The sequence below is a fragment of the Chelonia mydas genome, chromosome 1 (genome assembly GCF_015237465.2).
Source record: "Chelonia mydas isolate rCheMyd1 chromosome 1, rCheMyd1.pri.v2, whole genome shotgun sequence".
NCBI lineage: Eukaryota > Metazoa > Chordata > Testudines > Cheloniidae > Chelonia > Chelonia mydas.
This window is the reverse complement of record NC_057849.1, coordinates 224227352-224250983: the sequence shown is the minus strand read 5'-3', so window position 1 is coordinate 224250983 and position 23632 is coordinate 224227352. Positions and strand designations below refer to the sequence as shown.

Genomic DNA, 23632 nt, shown 5'->3' with positions numbered 1-23632 from the left:
CCTGTAATGATATCATTTTATCTCTGAAAGTTACAAAAGTTGAAGGAGTTGTTTAGCGTTTCAGTTTCATCAGAACGAATTGTAACTTCAAGGAAATCAAAGCCTGCTGTTTGTTTGTTCCTTTAAAGGGACATCTAACTGAGGCATTAAGTTCTGATTGTGTCATGCTAAATTTTCAACATCTAGAACCTGATCCAAACCGTAGTAGGCAGTGTTCAGCATATAGTCTCATTCACCTGAAATGTAACTGCAACCAAATAGAGCATGAAAATATATTATAAAACAGTCAGATTTTGCTCACATGAATCATGCAAGTCGTTCCATTAACATTAGTAGTATTCATGTGAGTACCCGAAGGAGGTTTAAATTATAGCTCCAACCAAATGCAAATATGTCCTGAGAAGCATGGCAAATCGTCACTGAAAATACCATGTGAGCCTAATGGGAACAAATGGACCTGACGTAACATTTTCATAGAATTATGGGGCCCGATTTTGATCCCTCACCAATTTTACAGTGGTGCAACTCCACTGACTTCAGTGGAATGACCCTTGATTTGAACTGATCAGAATATGGTCCATTATGTCTATGCATCAATAAATCCAATATTCCATTGGGTCATAGAGTTTAAGGCCAGAAGGGACCACCAGATCATTCTATTATGTCATCAGTAGTTAGATGCTGTGCAAATAGAGAACTGCCTGGTAAAACAGAAAAGTCTGAATGATAATGCCAAAACCCATTCTCTGGTAAATTCAGCAGATTTCAATGTACTAAGTTAATAAATTGATGTGTGGTACAGGATATACTTCTAGATAAGTAACAAGAATTCAGTTTTCAGAGTAGCAGCCGTGTTAGTCTGTATCCGTAAAAAGAAAAGGTGTACTTGTGGCACCTTAGAGACTAACAAATTTATTTGAGCATAAGCTTTCGTGAGCTACAGCTCACTTCATTGAATGCATTCAGTTGTGTTTATTCATGATTAGCTCTGCAAATTAGTGTTTAAATATTACTATATTTCAGTGATGCCCACACTTTTCCTGTTATGCCTTCCCTTAACAGAAATGGAATTTGTCTGCGCCTCCCCACCATTACTGCACAGTTGGCTCAACAGAAAAGCTTGGACTGAAGGCAGAGTTGGGGGCTGAACTGGGGATGGGGGAGCAGCTGTGGGTAGAGGCAGAGCTGGCCTGCGGGAGAGAGGGAATGAGGGCAGGGCAGAGTTGGGCTGGGGGCAGAATGGAGCTGGGACTGGGAACGGAGCTGGCCTGAGGACAGAGCAGAAGGTGGAGCAGAGCTGTGACTTGGGATGGAGCTGGGTGGCATTCCTTCCCCTCCCCCCAGTGGGCCTGGCCCATGCCACACCGCACCCCCCCCCCCCCGAATGCTCCTCTGTGCCCCCTCGGGGACTGCGCTCCACAGTTTGGGGACCACTGCTATAATTATTTGGCTTTGTTTAGCATAAGCAAGCACTAGAGACCCATCTGTTGTTGTTAATATTGAAGGGATATCTGATATCTGCTATTATAAACAACAAGGGAAATAAGTGAGTTCATATGGTGGAAATAAATTGTAGCGTGGAGGAAAAAATGCTACTCTTTATGTATAGTTATTTCTATTTTATGTATAATTTTTCCTATGAAGATCTTGTCACATGTTCTCAGCAGTGACACTCTTTTTATATTTGTCCTTTTAGAATACTTCTTCATATACATAGGAAGAAATAGTTCAGTCCTGAAAATTAACTGGCATGCTCCCCACACTGCAAAAGCTGAATTAGGCCAAGTGGTCCCAATCAACCAATTAGGCTGTAAAGAGGGGAGATCAAGACTGGAGGAAGCTAATTAAAAGGAAACTCACCTGTGAGGGAACAGGCAGAGCTTCTATAAAGCTAGGAGACTGGAAATAATGTGGTAAGGCAGCAGGAAGCAAGCCTGCAGTTCCTGCTCCCTGAGATACGGAAGGGGGAAAGGAACGTGGTCAGAAGGAGTCCTGTGTGAGAGCAGTACGGTGGTGTTGATGTGGACCTTAATTGTTCACGATAGGTCCTAAATTGGAACTTAGAGTAGAGGTGGGCCTGGTTCCCCTACCAACCACTGCAGAGTGGTGGTGTTACAGGCAGTGAACAGGAAGACTGCCTGAATCACTATTGGAGGGACTTTGTCCAGGCAGAGGGCGTGAAGACTGCCTGATGCTTTTTGTGGCAAGAGACTTTGAAAGACTACCCTGGAAGGGGACATGGCTGAGTGACCTGGAAACAGGGCTGAGACATGAAGAGGCCACAGCAGCTCCTGGAGCAAGAAAGGGGCTACAGAGAGATGGAGTGCAACTGCAGGAAGGAGTGCCTGCCTTGCAGAGCTAATCCCCCGAACCACCAGGGGGAGGTGCTGTCATGCAGTAAGTAGAGCACCCTGTGACACATGCTAACAAGTATTGGCCCTGATCCTACAATCATTTATGCACACATGTTACTTTACTCACATGTGGAACAAGGGGGGGCCACAATTATAATTGTCTTTGCCATATCTGCTCTATATCCTAAAACAAGATGCTGCTGAGAGAAATTATAATGAACTCTTACTCTGAGAAATCTAATTCCTGTGGCTTCTTATTCACAATCCTAATTCTTCATAGACAAAACCACAAAAATCCAGTCTGCAGAAGAAACCACAAAAAATAAACAAAAGTCAGTAGACGTCATAGTAAAAATTACACAATTTACCTAACAACATAAAATTCTGTCTGCCCTCTGTCCTTACAAATGATGGATAAGGTTTGCTTTTAAGTAATTCTGTTGTAATAATATATGATCTAGTGTGATTATGCCATTTTGCAGTGATACACAAAGATGAAAAGATTAGCAAGGTTGCAGATACATCTGCTCTGTTAATACTTGAGACAAAACAGCACTCATTCTAATATGTGCTCTGTTTTTTCCTGACAAGGTATTAAGAACCATGGCAGTGCCTGAAATCTGTGTTAGAAAAGGAAGACACTATTACTAGTTATGTGTGATCCATTAATATCCCAGCCTTATGAAGATATAAACTGATAAAGTTTGTGCTTTATTAAATTTTTTATGACCATTTTCCATCAAAGTGCTTTAGAGGTTACTTCATATCACTTGATTAAATGGCAAAGTCTGAACTAAAATAATGAGGTATTCAAGAACTTTAAAGTTATGCAGCAGCTGCAAAATGGTTAGAATGCCTGAAAAACCAACAACACTGCTGTAGCATCAGGATTATAAGCATCCTAACAAGAAAGAAGGGTGAAAATATCCTCAAATTTGTGGACAATTTGACACCACAAGTTACTGTGTGTGACGGTGATGCTATGCATTTGAAAAACTGCAGAGCCATATGAAAATTGTCATTTACTTTGCTCAATGGACAAAAAGCAGGTAATCGCCAGTGGAACTAGTTCTACCATTCCAAGCTTCTGGTCATCTTCAGACAGACACCATTTTCTTTTATAATCAATCTTCCAGGGAAGTGTTCTCTCCTTTCTCCCATATGTGAAAGGAACTACACCCACCCCCACCTCCCAAATCTACACTGCTGCGGGGTGATTAGTATTCAGTCCTGAAGCAGTGACAGGTTTGAGGTCTGAAATCTTGTGAGCCTCAGATATAGAAATGGCAGACTTGTGTTACAGGAGAGGGTAGATTGCCAGTTTCACAATGGTACCCCAAGCACTTACTTTAAGCAGTAAAAGATACTGGGACATCAGACCTGAAAACTATGACATCTGCATACAGAAAAATTCCCTTTAGAGATCTGTAGAGTTGGATTCAGGATAACTAAAATAACTGTTGATAAAAACCTTTATACTACACCATCATTTCTTCTCTCATATATCTCGCTTGAAAGTCTGCTGTACTGACTCCCCTGATTATCAGGGGTGTCTGCAAGAATTTAAATTTGACTGCTTTTGGAGGGACAAGTCATACGCACATACATTATACACATTAAACGTATCAACACATGCACATACATTATATGCATAGAAATAAACAGCAGTGCACTCATCATTTCAACAAAAATCTGTGCATCATGGAGCCATCTGAATAAACGTATCCACAAGTACTTGGTCTCGGTGGGGAGGGAGAGCCAGTTGCTCCGGTCCTGGGGCCGCGGCAGGGAGGGAGGAGCTCTGTTATCCCACCATGGCCCTGGGGCTGGAGAAGCTCTGTGATCCTGCCTAGAATGTCTGAGTTAGTGTGATGCAATGGAAACAGCTACAAGTGTTGCTGAGAGCTTTTGTTTAGAATATCAGCAGGTTCAACCATCACTGGGTTTCATGGTCTGTTACTGTTCAAGTTTTAAGTTCTCAACCATTTTGACTTTAAGAATCATACCCATGCAGTGTACAGCTACTGTAAGGCATGTATCTATGCCATGCCAAGAGTCCAAGACCATTGTTATATCAGAGGTAATGCAACCAATCCCCACCTTCACTCTGCAGTGAATTTGCATGCAACGGTTTCACTTCTTCTATGAGGGAATCTGCACAGGTGGTGTATTACTTGGACCAACTGCCACATCCATGCAACAGCACGGGATTTTAGCTACTAGTGGGATATAATGGGTGAACTCTTCCTGACCCCATTGATAATAATGGGAGTTTTGCCATTGCCTTCAGTGGATCCAGAATTTCACGCAGTCTGTTGTTTTGTTTTTTGTTATTCTCTCCCTATATTTTATATATGGGCTTCAGTGTGTATACTTTATATAAAGTAAAGGGAGAGAAGAAAAAATTGTCCAAATCAGGTGGTTGAGATAAAACGTTGTAGGCAAAAAAAACAAACAAACAAAAAAAAAAAAACAAAGAGGACAGGATCTAAACTTCTAATCTTTCCAGATCTGAGAACTATAAATTCTATGACCTAGGACATAAAATTAGAATTAAGAAAAGATTTACTTTGAATTACAGTATCAGTGGGGGAATGATAATATTTATGAATGTCAGTCTCCTTCGGCACAAATACCATTGCAGGATTTGGGACGCAATGCCTTTCTTTGTTTCCTATGAAAACCATAGCATACTCTAGGTCCTAAAATAATAATAATTGATAGATAAAACAGGTGTTTATAATAGAAATAGTATGAAATCTTTATCCCTTTCTAAATTTTCTTTTGTACAAACGACTAGTATATTTTTGTCAGATAAAATATACAGACCGATCCAAATAACCAACAAACTGCAACATGTCAGCAAAAATGTGATAATTCATGTTTTTATAGAATGGAGTTTCTTCTTTGAGTGCTTGCTCATGTCGATTCCGTGTTAGGGGGGTGTGTGCCCATGTGCCTGGCTGCTGGAGATTTTTCCCTTAGCGATATCTGTAAGGCTGGCTCTGGCGCCCTCTGGAGTCCCACACTCATGCGTTGGTATATGGGGGGCTGCTGGCCCTGTGCCCTCTCAGTTCCTTCTTATCACCAATGGTGGTTGCTGAACACTGCTTGCTCTTGCAATCTCCCTTTGGTTCTCTGTTCTGGACTCTCAGAGTTCTACCTGTAAATAGTTATAGTTAGTTAGTTAGTCTCATGTTAGTCTACTGTTAGTTGAGGTCCCATCAGAAACTTAGTCCCAGGGACGGGGCATGTCCCAGTCCCCAGGGTTTAAGCTGTACGCTGCCTGCCACAAACCCATGCTGGTTAGTGACCCACACATGAGCTGTCTTAAGTGTCTGGGAGGGTGCATGTTAAAGAGAGGTACCACATTTGTAAGAGTTTCAGACCGCACACTCCCGAAGACCAGGATGTACACTTGAAAGCCCTGCTGATGGAGGCTGCCCTGCGCCCTGCATCAGAGCCATGTTCCAACTTGGCACCCAGCACATCAGCCTCGGTGCGCAGTGCTCCGCTGGCACTGGGCCCCTCCCAGCACTGATCCCCCTCACCCAGGCCCAAAAGGAGGCACAAGCAATCCCGGCTAGTCAAGAGTAGCTCCCCCCTGCAAACGTGGGACCTCCCCCCTGCAAACAAGTCAAGACCCATGCTGGGGCACTTGTCTTCCCCGAGGCCGCTATCAAAGGCGGGGATACCACCCACGACATCCAGCCCAGCTAATCTGAGTAGGGATGTAAGGGGAGGTTTATGCACCCATGCATGGGCACAGTTTCCAAATTACTTTCAGCCTTGAATAAATTATGCATTACAAATAATTCATCTCACTCTCATCAGGCCCTTTCACGCATATGAACAGAGCAGCTTTTTGCATTGTGCACAGTTTTGCTTTCCCCCCCACCTAAAGTTGTTGATAAAATCAGTTCTTGATTTAAAAATGCAATTTTTATGCATCGTGAGAAAGAATGGGTTTTGCATCCTCGTAGAGGATAAAAAGAAGCAATGTGTTACATTAAATCTGGAAGCGAAAGTTGGTTTTTAATTTGATTTCTCTAGGTCTATGCTTTGGTGCTATGATAAAATGCAGGATATGAGGAAATAAATCAGAGTGAATGAGAAAAAGCCTCAATTGGAAATAAAGAAGGAATTCAAAACGTTCATAAACAAATAGTACAGATTTATGCCTCCTGGGAACAAGACTTATGCAAGAGCAATATTCTTTCTATTTCTGTCAAATAAAACCAGCAGTTGAGATATACTCTGTAGTTGCTAATCTAAAGCTCAATACAGCAAGGCTTTAGAAAAAGGTAGTGTGACAGGGTCAGGCCAGATGGTTACAAAAGAGTGGTCGAAAGTAGATACATTAATTCCAGGTTAAGCAGGTCCCTTTTCCCTGGGTAAGAAAACAGGGACTATTCCAGAACACTCAGGAACTTTCTAGAACTAATTAAGGCAGGCAGGCTAATTAGGACACCTGTAGCCAATTGGGAAGCTGCTAGAATTAATTAAGGCTAATCAGGACACCTGGTTTAAAAAGGCTGTCACTCCAGTTAGTGAGGTGTGTGCAAGGTGCTGAGAGTAAGAGGGTGTACTGCTGGAGGACTGAGGAGTACAAACACTATCTGGCATCAGGAGGAAGGTCCTGTGCTGAGGATACAGAAGGTGTTGGGAGGAGGCCATGGGGAAGCCCGGGGAGTTGTAGCTGTCACACAGGTGTTACACAAAACACTATAGACAGCTGTGATCCACAGGCCCTGGGCTGGAACCTGGAGTAGAGGGTGGGCCTGGATTCCCCTCATCCCCCCCACCCCCCAACTCTCTATTGGATACAGGAGGAGTTGACTTGGACTGCGGGTCCTGCCAGAGGGGAAGGTCCCTGGCCTGTCCCATGACCCACAGTGTGGACCGGCAGAGACTGTGGGGATTGTTCTCCTTCCTTTTCCCCATGCTGGCCAGTGGTGAGGTTATCTGAGTGAACTGCAGATTTGACCCATGAAAGTGGCCAAACTGAGGGCTGCTGTGAATCTCTGTGGTGAGCAAAATCTGCCAATAAGCGTAGGACCCACTAAGGTAGAGAAGGAACTTTGTCACAGAAGTATGTGGCTTTTTTATGTATACTTTAAGAACAGTGAGACAGTTTCTTTTCCCTATATCATACAAAAGATGGACTTTGGTGAAAACTTTTATTTTATTTATTAGAATTAAATTAGTCTGACGACAATTTACCAGGGGTGATTAATATGCCCAAAGAAGAGCTCTGTTGTAGCTCAAAAGCTTGTCTCTTTCACCTACAGCAGTCAGTCCAATAAAAGCTATTACTTCACCCACTTTGTCTCTAATAACAAACAACTTATTTCCAGTTCTTCTGTTTTTAATTATTTTACCATTTGATTCAGTTGTTCATTAATCACATTTGATATTATGTTATTTGTGTACTGGTCACTGTCTGTTCCAGAATTTCAAGTGAACATTTAAAACTGCGGCAAACCTCTCTAACTATTTATTCAATTGCAGCAAGAGTACTGTTAATTCATAGGCTTCAATATGTTTGATTGTTTAGATTTCAGCTGCTCTGGAGGATTTGATGTTTGTATTGCTGATTAGATTAATTAATTACTAGAAGTAATTGTCCCAACAAAATATTTTAGCAACTGTAACTGAAACAAGTTTCTGGATAAGGATCTGACTGGAGTGAAAATCTCTTCTGGTTTCATGTAATGGGCTGGCTAATGTGATCTGTTGGAGTTAAGATTTAATGCTATGACTAAGGAAAAATTTAAAACAAAAAGAAATACACAATATTTAATTAGCCTGTACACAATATTTAATTAGCCTGTGCAACTCATTGCTACAAGGTAGCATGGAGGTCAGGTGCTTAATCTTGTTTTTACCCTGTTATCTGTTTAATGAGAATATAGAGGATTATATTTGATAGGATTAAGAAACTAGAAAGTATATAACCAGCCATGTTTAAGTGCACAAGCCAATCACCAAGTCCCCAATCCAGTAACTACTTAAGCAAGTCCAGAATGTGTCGTTCATATCAAGACAATGGAACCACTCCAGCATGAAGCTTAGCATGTGCTTAAGTGCATTGCTAGATCAGGGCCTAACAGAGTGAGGAATTAAATAAATTTCCACTATGGGCAAGTTGTTCTGTAAGTGTCTACTATGTAGTTTCTTGTACCTTCCTCTGAAACATCTAGCACAGGTCACTGTCAGAGACAGGATACTAGCGTGGATGGACTTTTAGTCTGATCCAGTATGCAGATCCTATGTTGCTATCATTTCTAATGGCCAGCAACACTAGTGACCTAATTATATTTCAGTGTCTTTCTCCAGGACACATAGGAGAATTGTTGTATGGTCAGCAACTATCTTCCACATGAATCAGTTTGATATCTCCAGGGGCCAAAGACTTCCCAATTTAACCAATATGAAATATAAGTTCTTGAGACTCAAACCTACTAACTAGAAACAGTCAGTTAAAATTTAATCTAAAAAGCCCTATATAACTTCCAAATTTTTAAAGTAAATGGGAAAATCATTTCATGCCTTAGCGGTGATGTAACTAAGCTTGTAGCCCAAATGGTGTTCACATTCTTGGCAAGTCACATTAAACAGAGAATGTATGGTCTCATAATGCTGCTCAGATTCAGGAGAAAGGGAGTTGATGCAAACAAAATGCTAGTGTTGTGTCTAGAAGCTGTTATTTATCATTAAAATGGAGCCATGATAATAGTATTAATATGTTAGGATGTCAGATTTTACGGCACTGAATCAAATCAAATTCTGATTGTCTCGCTTGATGGGAATGTCAAGCTGTACCTTGAATTAATATTGGGGGTGGTGGGAGGAACCTGAACACTGAAGTCCAAGGCATTGAATATGTTGTGCTCAAATTAGATACCATTGGAAGTTTTTTTTATCCCTATGTTCCATGGAAAATCAAGCTCTAAGCATGGCTGTGTTTCTAAATTAAAGCTATACTCTCCAATAACCTGCTGAGAAAGAAATGTATATTAATACTAACTGCACATTTTTACACAGAATAGATATCGAATTGAACCTCTGTCTTGCTTTTCTGGAATCCTTAAATAGTTGTGATTTGAACACAGATAAAATATAGTCTTGGATTTAAATGATTAAATGCCCAATCCAACTCCTATTGGATTAAAGGAGAATATCTTCATGGATTCCATTGGAATTGGATCAAGCCCTATATTTCTCTTAGTGAGTAGTCAGTATTCTCTCTGCATATGAAGGTGTGTTTGGGGGTGGGGGTGGGGATAAGATTTTAGTGATCCCTCACATTCATTCTACAACTAAGGAAAGAGCAGATACCAAAGGGTGGAGGAAATGCCTTAGCTGAAATTTCGAGGCTTTTCTTCATTAATGAGCAACATGTTATCAGGATGCCTTACATGACCTGCTGCTGCTTACACAAACGGACACCCTGTTACAACTTTATTTTTTTACATAAACATGTTAATGTAATTTGATTATAAAATATTTATATAGTGCAATAGATTACATGGGGCTTTGTGGGACATAACTAAGACAAATTTCCCTCTATTTTATATATTCCTACAAGGATTTCCTGTCTTAAGAAGGTCACTCCTTTTGTACAGTGTGTAAACCTCAAGACCTTTGAACAATTCTATACAAAATTATCTTTATGAAGATATTCAACATGGCTGAATCAATAACACTGTAACTTTCCAATAAGGAAAAGTTAAACATAATGTTTGAAGTTTATTTTTTTAAACAACACTTTAACAATGAATGGAATGCCTCAGTCCATTTCACCTATTAGTGACATACTATGTATTTTTGATATATAAAAAGTTTCTATTGCCAGACTTCTGAGGGGTTGTACAATATACAAAGCAAAAATGTTCTAAAAACTAGCTGACGTATGTCAAACATCTACATACAGGATATATCCGACCAATGTGGGAAGTGAATTCTAGAGGTTAGCATCTCCCACCTCCAACACCCCTTGTTCTCCACGTTCTTGTTCTTCTGTGTAGTCATTTATACTTGGGCAAAGTGAATGTAAAATGCCACCATTGTGATCTGGAAGTATTTTACTCCTATATTGCACAAGTATAAATGACTAAACTAGGTGCAAGTATGATCTCAATTGTGAAGATAATGCACAAGGAAAGAGGTGGTCTATAACATAGCCAGGACCCACCTGGAATAGGCAAGAGGTATAATCTATCACACATTTGGAGTGGGCTGAGTCTTTTTCTCCACATTTTCTAATTCACAATTGAAATCAAGAGAATAAGATGCTTGAAAGGGTAACTGCATGACACACACATGTTTTGGCAGCCCCTCTCTGCTAGAGAATGACAAACATAAGGTGCCTCAGCAGATGAAGCTCTAGGTAACTGGTTTTAATGCCGTTGTGAACATTATTTTTATGCTGGGGGTGGGAGACACCTTGTTGAAGCTGGTGAGCATAACAGCCACTTTCTATCCAGGCTAAATGAGAAAACAATTTGTGGAGAACTGGGAAACGTCTGATTTATTTTTATGAAAGAATATCTCTGACTCAGTTTCCCCTTTCACTTTGTATTGTTTCTCACCAGGTGTGAGAGGGGTTAAGTCCTTTCCTGGAATAAGACAAGAAATGCAGTGACTAAGGGGAAGTCACTAAGCAAGGATGAACTACCAGGAACTAATATCACAAGGAGATAATTACTGCAAATTTCTAGACAGGTGAACAAATTTGCAGAAGGAAGTACCACCTTGAGGGGAATTGTATTCTGGTTTTGACCAGGTTCTTCGGGGCCCTGCAGACAAGAAACAGTGGGTGTATAAAGGGATCCATGTGATATGGAGGAGGGGTCTTACTCACTGAATCCAAGAACTGTCCTGAAATTGTAGCCAAATGGGACAAACCCTTGGTTTGAAGGACATTGACACCTACCAAGGTCTCTGTGGAAGATGACTCACACCTTGTAAAACAGGCATATATTTATGTTGTTTGTTTTCAAGATGTTTTCTCTGTAGTGCTTTTGTTCTACATAATTGCTTTTCTTTGTGAAAGCTGGCTGGTTACTGATAAACCTTGTCATAGGTTCTGGGAGATAACAAGACCACAAGTGCTGAAGTAATTTCAAACTTGCTAACATGAGCATAACAAAGGACAGGAGGAATGGCAGCCTAATTTCTCAGCCTAGAAGGAGAGGACCATGAGTTCCTGCACCAAGTAAGGTAATTGATTGACCCCTGAGATCTGAGTGGGGGTGCCCTCAGGGAGGCCACAAAGGGGTCAGAGATGCAGTTACCTTGGGAACTGTGACACGATTAAATAACCTTTTTGTTTAGAGTTTGTTTAGCCCTGGTCTACACTGGGGGGGATTGATCTAAGTTAAGCAACTTCAGCTATGTGAATAACCTCTGTACTCCAGCGCAGTGAGAGGCAAGGAGACGACGGGGAGAGCGCTCGGTCAATTTATCGTGTCTCAACTAGACGTGATAAATCAATCCCCGCTGGATCGATCGCTGCCCGCCAATCCAGCAGGTAGTGAAGACATAGCCTTAGAGTTGCTGTAGCCATGTTGGTCCCAGGATATTTGGGGGGCGGGGGGGGGAAGGTAATATCTTTTATTGGAACAACTTCTGCTGGTGAAAGAGACAAGCTTTTGAGCTACACAGAGCTCAGAGGAGGGAAGGGGACAGGAGAAAATAACAAAAGAGAAAAGGGGTGAAAGGGAAGAGCTAGAGCAGAATGAATGAAAGAAAAATGAAAATTAGACAAAATGAATACTGTAAAGTTGAAAACCCATATAATGATGAAGTAATTTCTATCAGAGAAGGAAGAACCTGGATAGAGTAACATTTTGCTTTGTGTTAACCTGATATCAGACATTTCTTCAGATAATAGAGAGTCTTCTTATGACCTACACAGTTGCCAGAATTCATTGGACAGCAAGTGAAATAGTGCAGTCTGTCTGGTGTAAAACAGCCCCACATGTGTGGTGTTGTATTTCTGAGAATCTTAGAGGTAGGTTTGGCTATGCCCCTCTAGCAGCCCAGGCCCTGTCTATTGGGTTGGACTCTAGCACTGGAACACGTGAACTTTTTTCTCTCTTTCCCGCTTTTCTGTTTTTTGTCTCAATCTCTCCCTCTTTCTGTGGAGGAGAGTGGGAAGTGGCCTTTTGGAGTTTTCCCTTTAAGGAGAGGTTTTTTGCTTGGATTATAAGGTTTGTTTAGTCCAACTGGAAATGATTAGGAAGGCTGAGTGCAAAAGACAACCACTGTGAAGTGATTGGTGTAAGTCATCTCTGAAGAGACACATGGAGTGAAGGGGAGATAAAATGAATAAAAGAGTGCAGTACACACAAATTTGGTAAAATAGAGAATACATCAAACCTATTCTATTTTCCGCTGTTACCTTTCTACAGCTTTGTAAGCTGTAGCATGACCCAAGTGTGTTGAGGTGACCAGCAGTTCAAGGTAGAAAGCATTTGTCATTATTTAGTTAGCTACTCATGATTGCTTACATATGGATTCAGTTTTTAAACTTGTAGTGCATGAACTTTTTCCAGTGGTGTTGGCTACAGTGTCTTGAATTGAATACTTTTCGAGGGGCTGGGTGGATGGGGGATAAAACCGTTTCAGGGGGAGTTCTTCTCCTTTGGGAAACTCTTTTGGAAACCACACACATTTCCTGTTATGTGATGCATTGCAAAGAAATTGCCCTTCAGACATATCTTCACAAGTTAAGGAGGAGATTGGTCTCTCCCTCCTCTTCTTCCCCCCCCTCACTCCCTCACCACCTTAGTACTGTCTGTCAGGAGGCAAATACTGCTCCCCCAGTATGACTCATTTCCCCTCTCCGCTGTGCTAGGCCTTATCCAGCACACAGGCTCCTCCTCTCCAGCTGCTGGGATCTTTTTAGTTAGGGTGACTAAACATCCCGTTTTTAAAAGGACAGTCCCATATATAAGCCCTCTGGCAGGTGTCCTGACTCTTCCTTAAAAACAGGGAAATTGTCCTGTATTTTCTGTCTCTCTCCTCCTTCCCCCTGGACATCAGTACTGGTGGGTTCTGCTGCTGGCCGGATCCCTGTTCGCCAGCTGCCTGCCCACCAGCGGTGAGTGGGGGTGTGTGCACAAGGTGGTGGCGGGGTGAAGAAGCAGCGCACAAGGCCATCCACTCCCCCTGCTGGTTTGTCAGCATAGCCCTTGCTGTGTGCCAGGTCTGGGCAGCAGGGTCCCACCCTGACCCCCGTCCCGTTTCTGGCTGGTACTGGCTGCAAGCTGCGGTGGTTGATGATTGCGGGCAGGTGTCAAGTGGCGCCAGGCAGCAATTGGGTTACATGTCACCTCTGCTGCCCTCCCATTGACCCTTTACGTGCTTCCCCTCTCACTGTCTTCTTGCTGCTTTGCCCCTCTGCCCTCCCCCACCCAGCCCTGCTGTTCCTCCATATCCCCACTGGTGAGGTGCGTCCCACTCACAGCGCTGTGCAGAGAACCAGCCCCTGCTCGGAGCACTCAGCTCACCAACAGCCTGACCGGTAGGCTCCTTCCTTCCCCCATTGCCTCTGGCTGGGCTGGCTCCCCAAGAAAGCCCAAGACCCTCTGGCCTGGTGTGCTGGCCAGGAGGAGCCAAGCCCTACATGTGCCAAAGACCCACACAGCGCTGGCACAGGACAGCTTCTCCACCCCTCAGCTATGCTCTGGAGTGGTGGGGGGGAAGCAATTTCTGGCCTGTTCACACGCCGAACCTGCAGGCTCCTCAGCAGCCCCCCAGGCAGGGGCTTAGCATCCTCTTCACACACACCGCAGCCCTGGGTCCTGCCCCCATGGAGCACAGGGCTGCTCTGTCCCCTAGGTACTCTCCCCTGCTGAGCCACCTCTCTGGCTGGGTTTGCTGAAGCCCCTGCAGTCCTGGTGCACAATGCATCCTTAGGGCTTAACCCCTTCCTGCCTGTGCTGTAGCCAGGGGACAGGAGGCAGCTGGGTTACGCCAGTTTGGAGGTGTTAGCTACCTTTCTACACTGTGCAGGCAGGGGAAGGGACAAGCTGCTACCAGCCACAGGGGAGCAGGGAGGTGGAGGGGAAGATGAGCTCTGCAAAGACAAGGGCCAGGTCAGCCCTCCTCCACCCCCCCCACCCCTCCATGGCTGCTCTTCCTCCCCGCCCCCAGTGCCGAAAGGCTGCTGCTGGCCACATTTTAGTGTGAACCCTGGCAGAAATCTGGGGAGAAGGGGCATGTGATCCTGCGTCATTTCCCACCCCCCCCCCCCGATGTGTTGCCGCGGGAAGACAAGGCGCCAGGTGTCAGAGGTGGGTCTGTTCCAGGGGCATAGCCAGGCATGGAAGATGGAGAGCACCTGGCAGGGAGGCTTGAGTCAGTCGGTCACCACCCCCACACCCGCCACCAGTGTGAGAGAGATGTAAGGAAATGTGTGTGTCACCTCTCCCTGTGTTAACCCTAAAGCGTTAAAGATAAGAAGGTAAATAAAAAGAATCCAACTATTCAGTATTTCTTTTTAAGAGGGGCTCAGTCAACTTGATGTTAATTTGAAAGTTTGTGCTGTATAGTTCTGATTGCCATTGAACTTGTTTGAATATGAGTAATTTTACCAGGTGTCCCATATTCAGGAAATATGGTCACCCTAATTTTAGTGAAGGAGGGCTGGAGAAAGATAGGTGGAAAAACTTCACCCAGAAGGGAGATTTTTAAACATCTCTTACTACAGAGTCTTACATCCTGAGGGAAAGACCTTAACTGCCTTAAAATGACCCCTCCTCCCCAAATTACAGGTCACTATCCTGCAATTAGGAGGACATGGGCAGCTGAGTTATAGTTCCATAGAAATTGATTTAAATACAAACAGGGCTGGGTTAGAAGCCTGGTTGAAACTGCTAACAGAGGGCTAGAGTGTAGCTTGGAGTGTGTGCTCATGTGGTGGTGTAAGAGGTAGTAATCCCCCCTCCCCCTCCTTTCCTTCTTCTCCACACTTTATGCCCTGAATGGGCTGCCCAGTGCTTAGGTCCAGATGTGCCGTGGTAAGGGAAGGTGTACACACACTTACTCTTCCCCCAGAGCTGGCTGGTGGGAAATAGTGTTGGCCCCACACTCTCTGAATGGACTGGCACTGGCATGACGGTTATAATTTGCTGCTGGTTTAGACGAGAGCAGGATCGATGATGAAATTGTGGCCCTTTGAACCACAATTTCTTCCCTGGACTGCTCCTGGGGCAGCATAGACATTGTGCCTTGGTACCCAATCTAGCCCCTAATTGGCTTGTCTTAAAATCGTAACATTATGCTGTATGTTTTCCTAATCATTCTTTTTTATATAATTCTGTTTAATTTTAACATCTACTTATTATGCCCATTAAAGGGCAGAAATTTGAAAATTCACTGCATCTCACAAGGCTCCATGTGAGTCCCTAGCATTCTGATTTCCAGCTTGTTACCATGTCTTCCCCCCACCCCCATCCCTACAGATGAAGCATATGGTGAGAATGCTGTAACTGTAACACACTCCCTGCTGTCTCAAGAAGTTTTCACAGCAGCATTTTCAGAGTGTTTGTGAAGTGTACCATATGGTTTCCACACTTCCCTGCCGCCTGAACTCTGGCTGTTATCCCACAGACATGAGCAACATGCATCAGAAGCTCACATTCTTTACTCCTTTTCTTTTATTGCATCAGCTCTTTTTTTTTTTTTAATAGAATATGTAATAAACTAGACTACATTCAGGCAAATACATTGAAACTGATTGCTTTGTGATAGTGGGAAAACTGCATCTAACACTGAAGACAGCAATATATGGTCCCCAAAGCAATGACTTACTTGCAGTCTGTTAAATACACTTTGTAGTTACTTGGCAGAATTTGTTAAATGACGTATAACCGGTTATAGTCAAAACATCAGGATCTTATTTGGTTAGGGTGTTGACCAACTATGACCAAGGAGGCAACTAATTTATGCAAATACAGCTGTCTTTACAGTTACCCTGTCTCTGTCTATTTGTCTGTTTATCCCCCTGACATCTTGTCATAGTTCAGGATTGTGAGCTCTAGGGGACACTGACTGTCTTTGTTTCACTTGTGTTTACAGTACCTTGTGTATTGGGGCCCTGAATCCTGATTGAGGCTTCTAGGTGCTATCTTAGTAAAAACAAACTACAATTAAAAATGCATTGCGAATGCCATAATGTCATGCAGGATGGGTGAGGTCCCAGAGGACTGGAGAAGGGCAAACACAGTACCTATCTTTAAAAGGGGAACAAAGAGGACCCAGGAAATTTACAGACTAGTCAGGCTAACTTCTATAACTGGAAGATACTGAAACAAATTATCAAATCAATATGTAAGCACCAGGTGATAAGTAATAGCCCACATGGATTTGTCAAGAACAAATCACACCAAGCCAACCTCATTTCCTTCTTTGACAGGGTTACTGGCCTAGTAGATGCAACGTATAGTGTTTTGTTTTGTTTTTTGACTGGGTACCACATGAAATTCTCATAAGCAAACCAGGGCAATGTGGCCTAGATGAAATCACTGTAAAGTGGGTGCACAACTGGTTGAAAAACAATACTGAAAGAGTAGTTATCAGTGATTTGCTGTCAAACTGGGAGAACTTTTCTAGTGGGGTCCCACAGAGGGCCATCATGGATTTGGTACTCGTCAATATTTTCATTAATGACTTGGATAATGGCCTGAAGAGTGTGCTCATAAAATTTGTGGATGACGCTAAGCTGGGAGGGGTTGAAAACAGTTTGGAGGATGGGGTTAGAATTCAAAATTACCTTGCTGAATTGGAGAATTTTGGTCTGAAATCAACAAGATGAAAGTCAATAAAGACTGGTGAAAAGTACTACGCTTATGAAGGAAAAATCAAATGCACAACTGCAAAATGGGGAATAACTGGCTTAGTAATAGTAGTGCAGAAAAGGGCCTGGGGCTACAGTAGATCATAAATTGAACAGAGCCAGTAATGTGATGCAGTTGTGACAAAGGCTAATATTCTGGGGTGTATAAACAGCAATATCGTATAACACACAACAGGAGGTAATTGTTCCAGGCTACTCAGCATTGATGAGGCCTCGGGTGGACTACTGTGTCTATTTTGGGTGCCACATTTTAAGAAAGATATGAACAAACTGGAGAGAGTCTCGAAGAGAGCAACAAAAATGATAAACGGCTTAGAAAACCTGACCTATGAGGAAAGGTTAAAAAAAAAACTGGGCAAGTTTCATCTTGAGAAAAGAAGACCGAGAGGAAAATCTGATAACAGGCTGTTACAGAGTATTGTGATCCATTGTTCTCCACAACCACTGAAGGTAAGACAAGAAGTAGTTATCTTAATCTGCAATAAGGGAGTTTTACATTAATACAGAGAGTCCTTGGACTTACAACACCATTCGTTCCTTAGAATTGCATTGTAAGTCGAAACGTAAGTCAAAACTGCTTTTCCCATAGGAATCAATAGTATGAAGGGGGGAATTGGTTCCTGAACCTTAGGCTTGATACACTATTTTCACCACAATAACACAGATTTTTTGTACTAAATGAATTATAGATGACTAATGTTGCAACATCAATGGCTTTACCATCCACTGTACTTTGTAAACAGCATTCAGATAAACATAAAACTCACGCTGCTCAGAATGCCGGCAACACAGGCTCAAAAAGCCAGGGAGGACGGCACACATGCTGAGCCTCAGCCAATCACTGTTCAAGCTTTCTGATTGGCTGAGCCTGGGGCTGGGAGCCAATCAAAAACAAGCGGCAACCCTATCCCACAACAAGCTACCCTGCTGCTTCAAAGCCAATCGGAAGTGACCCCTTCCAGCTCCAGACTAGTATAACGCAACCAGGAGGTGATTTCAAGTGAAACTTTATGCAAATTGAGCATCTTAAGGGCGAAACAAGCGTCGTAGGGGTGAAACGGGCAGTCAATTGAAAAGCGTCATAAGTGGCATCTGATGACTCCCTGTATTAGGAAAAAAGAAAAGGAGGACTTGTGGCACCTTAGACATGTCTCTAAGGTGCCACAAGTCCTCCTTTTTCTTTTTGCGGATACAGACTAACACAGCTGCTACTCTGAAACCTGTATTAGGAAAGACTCTCTAAGGGTACGTCTACAGTACAAAATAATTTTGAAATTATTCTATTTGAATTTTTGGAAGCGATTTTATACATTTGGTCTTCTGTGTCCCCACTAAAGCACGTGCATTCGGCCGAGTGCGTCCACAGTACTGAGGCTAACATCGAGTGTCGGAGCAGTGCACTATGGGTAGCTATCCCACAGTCCCCATCGCCCATTGGAATTCTGGGTTAAGCTCCCAGTGCATGATGGGGCAAAAACATTCTTGTGGGCGTTTCTGGATGTGTCATCAATCGCTCCTCCCTTCGTGAAAGCTACGGCAGACAATTGTTTTGCACCTTTTTGGCATGCAGATGCCATACTGCTTTCAGCAGATGGTGCTCCGCTGCTCTCCTGCTACTATGAATCCATCTCGCATTTCCTCTCATCTTCCTATGTCATCTCTAGTATCTACTCCTTCTCTTCCCCATTGAACGCTTCCGCTGCCAACTCTGCTCAGCCATCGTGAACTGAGCAGCACAGCTTCCACCGTCAACTCCGCTCTCCCACTCTTGCCGTGCTACCAAGCTTCTCCATGTTGTCTGTCCTGGGCTCCCGCCTCCATGTAAGCTACAGAAGACAACAATTTCCCGCCTTTTTTTGGCTATCGTGAACCAAACAGCACCTCTTCTGCTGCCACTCTGCTCTCCTACATTTCACCCCCTTTTTCCAGGATTACCCATGTAGGTGCCATAGCCATGGAGCCTGCTCAGATCTCTGCTGCAGTTTTGACCATTGTAAATACCTCGCACATTATCCAGCAGTATGTGCAGTACCTGCAAAACTGGGCAAGGAAGCAACGATAACGTGATTACGATAGTGATGAGGACATGGATACAGATGTTCCAAGAAGCATGACATGTGGTGATGGAAAGTGTGGGCCCCTTACTGAATGAGGGAGGCAACCTAGTGACAGAGGATGTGGAAAAAGCTAATGTACTCAATGCTTTTTTTGCCTCTGTTTTCACTAACAAGGTCAGCTCCCAGACTGCTGCGCTGGGCATCACAAAATGGGGAAGAGATGGCCAGCCCTCTGTGGAGTTAGAGGTGGTTAGGGACTATTTAGAAAAGCTGGACGTGCACAAGTCCATGGGGCCGGACGAGTTGCATCCGAGAGTGCTGAAGGAATTGGCGGCTGTGATTGCAGAGCCCTTGGCCATTATCTTTGAAAACTCGTGGCGAACGGGGGAAGTCCCGGATGACTGGAAAAAGGCTAATGTAGTGCCAATCTTTAAAAAAGGGAAGAAGGAGGATCCTGGGAGCTACAGGCCAGTCAGCCTCACCTCAGTCCCTGGAAAAATCATGGAGCAGGTCCTCAAAGAATCAATCCTGAAGCACTTACATGAGAGGAAAGTGATCAGGAACAGTCAGCATGGATTCACCAAGGGAAGGTCATGCCTGACTAATCTAATCGCCTTTTATGATGAGATTACTGGTTCTGTGGATGAAGGGAAACCAGTGGATGTATTGTTTCTTGACTTTAGCAAAGCTTTTGACACGGTCTCCCACAGCATTCTTGTCAGCAAGTTAAGGAAGTATGGGCTGGATGAATGCACTATAAGGTGGGTAGAAAGCTGGCTAGATTGTCGGGCTCAACGGGTAGTGATCAATGGCTCCATGTCTAGTTGGCAGCCGGTGTCAAGTGGAGTGCCCCAGGGGTCGGTCCTGGGGCCGGTTTTGTTCAATATCTTCATAAATGATCTGGAGGATGGTGTGGATTGCACTCTCAGCAAATTTGCGGATGATACTAAACTGGGAGGAGTGGTAGATACGCTGGAGGGGAGGGATAGGATACAGAAGGACCTAGACAAATTGGAGGATTGGGCCAAAAGAAATCTGATGAGGTTCAATAAGGATAAGTGCAGGGTCCTGCACTTAGGATGGAAGAATCCAATGCACCGCTACAGACTAGGGACCGAATGGCTAGGCAGCAGTTCTGCGGAAAAGGACCTAGGGGTGACAGTAGACGAGAAGCTGGATATGAGTCAGCAGTGTGCCCTTGTTGCCAAGAAGGCCAATGGCATTTTGGGATGTATAAGTAGGGGCATAGCGAGCAGATCGAGGGACGTGATCATTCCCCTCTATTCGACACTGGTGAGGCCTCATCTGGAGTACTGTGTCCAGTTTTGGGCCCCACACTACAAGAAGGATGTGGATAAATTGGAAAGAGTCCAGCGAAGGGCAACAAAAATGATTAGGGGTTTAGAGCACATGACTTATGAGGAGAGGCTGAGGGAGCTGGGATTGTTTAGTCTGCAGAAGAGAAGAATGAGGGGGGATTTGATAGCTGCTTTCAACTACCTGAAAGGGGGTTCCAAAGAGGATGGCTCTAGACTGTTCTCAATGGTAGCAGATGACAGAACGAGGAGTAATGGTCTCAAGTTGCAATGGGGGAGGTTTAGATTGGATATTAGGAAAAACTTTTTCACTAAGAGGGTGGTGAAACACTGGAATGCGTTACCTAGGGAGGTGGTAGAATCTCCTTCCTTAGAGGTTTTTAAGGACAGGCTTGACAAAGCCCTGGCTGGGATGATTTAACTGGGACTTGGTCCTGCTTTGAGCAGGGGGTTGGACTAGATGACCTTCTGGGGTCCCTTCCAACCCTGATATTCTATGATTCTATGATTAGGAGATCATGGTGGTGTTGGGCCAGGTTCATGCCATGGAATGCCAATTCTGGGCCCGGGAAACAAGCACAGACTGGTGGGACCACATAGTGTTGCAGGTATGGGATGATTCCCAGTGGCTGAGAAACTTTCATGTGCAAAGGCCACTTTCATGGAACTTTGTGACTTGCTGTCCCCTGCTCTGAAGCGCAAAGACACCAAAATGAGAGTAGCCCTCACAGTTGAGAAGTGAGTGGCCATAGCCCTGTGGAAGCTTGCAATGCCCGACAGATACCAGTCAGTTGGGAATCAGTTTGGAGTGGGAAAATCTACTGTGGGGGCTGCTGTGCTGCAAATAGCCAACGCAATCACTGACCAGCTGCTATCAAGGGTAGTGACTTTGGGAAATGTGCAGACCATTGGATGGCTTTAATGCGCTGGGGTTCCCTAACTGTGGCGGGGCAATAGATGGAACACATATCTCTATCTTGGCCCTGGAACACCGGGGCGGCCAGTACATTAAACTGCAAGGGGTACTTTTCCATGGTGCTTTAAGCACTGGTGGATCACAAGGGACGTTTCACCGACATCAACGTGGGATGGACAGAAAAGGTGCATGAAGCTTGCATCTTCAGGAACTCTGGTCTGTTTGAACAGCTGCAGGAAGGGACTTACTTCCCAGACCAGAAAATTACTGTTGGGGATGTTATCCTTGGGGACCCAGCCTACCCCTTAATGCCATGACTTATGAAGCTGTACACAGGCACCCTGGACAGTAGTAAGGAGCAGTTCAACTATAGGCTGAGCAAGTGCAGAATGGTTGTAGAATGTGTTTTTGGATGTTTGAAAGCGTGCTGGCGCAGTTTACTGACTTGGTTAGATCTCAGCACAACCGATATTCCAATTTTATTGCTGCTTGTTGTGTGCTCCACAATATCTGTGAGTAAGGGGGAGACATTTATGGCAGGGTGGGAGGTTGAGGCATCTCATCTGGCGGCCAGTTTCTCACAGCCAGATAACAGGGCGATTAGAAGAGCACAGCAGCCTGCGCTGCACATCAGAAAAGCTTTGAAAGCCAGTTTCATGACTGGCCAGGGTACAGTGTGAGAGTTGTGTTTTTGTTTCTCTTAAAGTTATTTCCTTTATATATTATATAGGGGGCTGGTAAAGTCACAATTGTTTTAAAAATTATTTAAGTGCTGGAATAGATTACCAAGGGAGGTTGTGCAGTACCCATCACAGGAGGTTTTTAAGAAGAGGTTAGACAAATACTTGTCAGGGATGGTCTTGGCATCCTTGGTCCTGCATCAGCTCAGGAGGCTGGACTAGATGATCTCTCAAGGTCCTTTCCAGCCCTACCTTACTGTGATTCTGTGATTCTAACATGGACATCAGTATTTTCAATCAGCTTTTAACATTTCTTTGCGATTGTAAAGTTTTCACAGATAGATCTGGGAAAATTAGACTTCCCCTGTCACCTGTGGTACTTTCCTTTAGTTAGAAGGAGTGCCAGGGATTGAGCCAACACAATACAGTGGGTAGATGGTGGAAGAGGGGCATTTTTTAAAAAAAAACCTCTTTGACTAAAATCCATCAGAGAAGGAATTAACGTAAGTTTAAATACACTGCCCCCCCCCCCCCGATTGTCCTAATGATTTTAATTCAACATTTCTTTGGCTAAGTGGTTTGATTAAAAATACACACACACACTCACTCACTCTCCAGGCAATCTTTCAGGTTCTCACTATTGTTTCCTCCCTTACCTCCCTCCGAAAAGGAAGAACTGACTAAATAAGAGAGCCTGGGAAAATAATTCTGGATTTTTGGGTTGCCACTACAACACACTCCAATGAAAATAAAAAGCCACAGAATCTTTACAACAATGATAATGTCACCTGGTGACTGGCCCTGTTAAAGGTTCAGTGCATCTGGGACCGATTAGCTGTCTCCCAGCTGGAGTTAGAAGAAGGCACCTGGGCCATATAAAGGGAAGACAGGAAGGGTCAGGTAACAGCTACGTGAGAGCACAGACTAAAAGAAGGAGGAAAGGGGCAAGATGAGAGCTGCCTGAGAATCACTCAGGAAAGGGGCCTGCTGACCTTCCTGAACTGGAGAGTTAGTGCCAGGAGGCTGAAAAGGGCTGAGGGCTAGGATAGAAGCACAGGGAGTTGCCTTCTGACTTCCAAGCCAGACAGCCAGAGCCGAGGGCCAGAGAAGACTAAAGGGAGGGGATCAGAGGATGGGCTTATCCACTGACACCTCCACACTGGAGAGCTGGAGCCAGAGAGGGCTGAGAGCCAAGACAACAGTGAAAGTGCCTATCTGCTGGCCTGTCTGAGATGAAGATAATGGAGCAAGGATTGTGATGAATGCTCCCCGGTAAGGATGAGTTTCCCAGCAGAGAGGCTGTGGGGGTTCCCGTTGGGAAGAATGAGGTTGCACTCCAGCTGGAAGGGCTGAGGTGGCTGTCCTGGCAGAAGCATAGGAGGGGACTGAAGATGAGCCTGGCTGTGGTGGAAAATACCAGTGTGTGGTTGTGACGAAGTG

At 44.1% G+C, this 23632-nt stretch overlaps 1 protein-coding gene across 2 annotated transcripts in view; it reads left to right on the top strand.

The window, feature by feature from the left end:
- Window positions 1-1881: 1881 nt before the first annotated feature.
- Window positions 1882-23632, top strand: part of FBLN1 (fibulin 1) — a 154747-nt gene continuing 132996 nt past the window's right edge. The window contains exon 1 of one of the 2 annotated variants that reach the window (XM_043536555.1): window positions 1882-2397. In XM_043536555.1, the coding sequence (XP_043392490.1) occupies window positions 2271-2397 (127 nt within the window). In that variant the 5' untranslated portion in view covers window positions 1882-2270. The remainder of the gene's footprint in view (window positions 2398-23632) is intronic. The other variant, XM_043536636.1, reaches the window with a different exon arrangement.